Here is a 2959-nt window from a genome sequence, read left to right on the forward strand (position 1 = left end):
AACGGACGCCACCACTGCAGTCTTTGCACTCCATTGGAGCCATTGCGGCCTCAACGTGTCACCGCCGAGAGGAAGTCACGAGTAGCCGCTGGTATTTTCTCCTTAAACTCGTAATCAGTGTGTAAAAAATTGTGTTGATTCTTGAGCATGCAAGCAAGGGTAAGGTTTATCCTTTTCTCCCCTTCCCCTCCTTAACTCACTCCATCCAAAACAAGGGTCAAAATTCCCCTTCTCCTAATTTAGTATTCCCCAAGGGTGGAGGCAAGTTTTGCTGTACCCCGTACTTTAGCCTGGAGGCTCCATCCGAATACCACTTTATTTTATTAATTATTTTTTCATATTTCTCAATTTTTAAGTAAACTATCAACCGGGGCTCTACCCGAATACCATTTTACTTTATTAATTATTTTTTCATATTTCTCAAATTTTAAATAAACTATCAGCCTAGGGCCTTTTTAGCCCGGGTATAACCTAATTTCTAACTCCGTCATTGCCCTTCCCTCTTCTCCTCCCAAATAAACATTCTTATATTTGTATATATAGTCGGCAACACAAAGTCCATATTTTTTTAAGCTCCCTGTTAAGAGTTGGATTACAGTATTAAGCGCTAAAAAAATATTCAAACCTATTTTTTTTTTTATTAGGTTGTAAGTTGTAGACCAGAAGAAGACAATACTGTTCTATTGCACGAGACGTTCTTGGCAAATGCATATTAACCATTAGCAGGAATGTGGTTATAAATCATTATAACAGAAATATGTACAGAGACATTAGCAGCAAGTAGTTTATCCAGCATACATTATATAGAGCAGCACAAACAACAAATTTTCAGTGAAGCTCGATCATGACTTCACAAACAACAGATTATACCCCAGTTTCGCCAAGGATGAGAATCATCACCTCCTCCTCATTCTTGAATTTATCAGTGAAGATCTATCATTACTACTTCGAGGAAGATCCAAGATCATGCACGGTTTAGTCCGCGCGAGAAGAAACGGCTTCTTCGCTTCCACTTTCCAGCATCCCGTTCTCGCTCATGCCCACATCAGACTCCTGCAAGTTCATCGCGTCCAAGCTGACAGCCAGCGGCGTACCCCGGGCCGACATTAACCGGTCCAAGCCCTGCCGAGTCACTCTGTTGCACCTCTTCAGCTTGATCTTCATCAAATTGGGGCAACCCTCGACGAGGGCCTCCAACCCGCGGTCTGTCACCGGGCAGCCTTTGATGCAGAGCTTCCTCATGGCCGTGCACTTGGTGGCAATGCAAGCGACCTCGGCATCGCCAATGGTTTCACAGCCACATAGCGCGAGGCGCTCGAGGCCCCGGCAGCTGCTCGCAATGACCTCCATGCTCTGCACTGTCGGGTTTATACCAATCAGGACGAGCTCCTGCAACTCCGAGCAGCCTTTGGCAATGGCCATGAGGCCGTAATCGCCGATCAGGTTCATCCTCCAGCCATCGATGTGGATCTTGCGTATGCGGTGGCACTTCTCGGCAATCGCAATGACGCCGGCGTCGGTGCATTCAGGGGTTTTGACGAGGCGGAGCACCTCCAGGTCCGGGCAGGAGGAGAGGGCAAAAAGACCTTGGTCGCTGACCTGGATCTTCTCGAGGTGGATCTCAACGATTTGTGGGACCTTTTCGGCGATCAACTTGAGGAGGGAATCCCATTCGCCGGAGCAGCGGATGATTTTGAGGGTTCTGAGGTTTGGAGAGGCGGCGATGAGCGGGGCGAAGCACTGGCCATTGTAGAGTTCGTTGAGGCAGATGGAGAGGAGGGCGGATGACGCGGCTGCGAGGCGTACGACCTGGTGGGGAAGGTTGGAAAGGCCTCGAAGGCCCTTGATCGATAGATTTTCTAGGCAGGGGCACCCCTGGAGGACCGCGTCGAGCCCGGCGGTGCCGAAGGAGCAGGAGGTTACAGAGAGGCGCCGGAGAGAAGGGATGCCAGCGGCGAGGGCGGACATGCCCAGGTCGGTGACGCGGCGACAGGATCGGAGCTTGATCCGGGCAAGGGAAGGCCAGCTGCGGGCGATGAGATCGAGGGCATCATCGCCGATGCTATCGGATAGGCGGTCGCAGCGTAGGGAGAGACTCGAGACGGCATCGAATCGTGCGATAAGAGAGGGAAGGGCTTCGCTGAGGGAAGATTGGGCATCGAGGGTTAGGCGGCGGCGGGTGTGGGCCTCAACCTTGAGCCAGCGACGACAGACGAGGGAACAAAATTTGCGGTCATCGGCCCCCAGGAGGTGGAATACGATCTCCAGGCAGTCGTCAGGTAGGTCCAATGTGAAGTCTCGGGGTGGATCGCCGGCCATTTACGCGGCGGCGACGATGGCGAGGAAAGGAGGCAAGGCGTTGGAGAAAGAAAACAGGTTACAATGGTTGGCCTCTGACTCTTTCCATTTTTTTTTTAATTCTATTTCTTAGATATTGATATTTGTTATATTAGACGGGCTAAAATGCAAAAACATGTTACAATGGTTCTGTTTCCTTATTATTATGTATTTTAAAAAATGGAATTAGTTAACTATACAACTTATTAATTTAAATTAAATAAATAATAATTGATAAAAAAAAGTAAAAAAGATCAATAAAAAATAATGGAGATGTTATGCATATTCAATGGTCAATTCTAATAAAAATTAAAAAATAAAATTTTAAAAATCATAAATATGAAATTAAAAATAAAATAATTGAGTTTGATACATTTTTATTTAAAAACATAAATAAATTTATATGAAATGTGATAACATTGGTTTAAATTATTATATACATATAGTTTGCTTATATTTTCAAAATGAGTACACAATATAGAAATTTTGATTAAAATTGTTGATTTTTTTTTTTAAAAAATGAATAGATAGATGCTTTTGGCCATTAAAGTTTAATGGTATTTTAAATAGTTAAGAGGCTAAAAATGATTAAATACAACATGTCATTTTAATTATTTTTAAA

The 2959-nt window shown here is 44.8% G+C and overlaps 1 protein-coding gene across 1 annotated transcript; it reads right to left on the reverse strand.

Annotated features, from left to right (window-relative positions):
- Nucleotides 1-719: 719 nt before the first annotated feature.
- LOC122014504 (F-box protein At1g47056-like) lies at nt 720-2397 on the reverse strand. Its single transcript, XM_042570742.1, has one exon. It carries the CDS (start codon nt 2317-2319, stop codon nt 976-978), a length of 1344 nt encoding a protein of 447 aa, XP_042426676.1. The 5' UTR covers nt 2320-2397; the 3' UTR covers nt 720-975.
- Nucleotides 2398-2959: the final 562 nt, after the last annotated feature.

The sequence above is a fragment of the Zingiber officinale genome, chromosome 1A (genome assembly GCF_018446385.1).
Source record: "Zingiber officinale cultivar Zhangliang chromosome 1A, Zo_v1.1, whole genome shotgun sequence".
Classification (NCBI taxonomy): domain Eukaryota; kingdom Viridiplantae; phylum Streptophyta; class Magnoliopsida; order Zingiberales; family Zingiberaceae; genus Zingiber; species Zingiber officinale.

Coding starts and splice junctions, on each gene's coding strand:
- LOC122014504 (XM_042570742.1), bottom strand. CDS start 2,319: ATGGCCGGCGATCCACCCCGAGACTTCACATTGGACCTACCTGACGAC.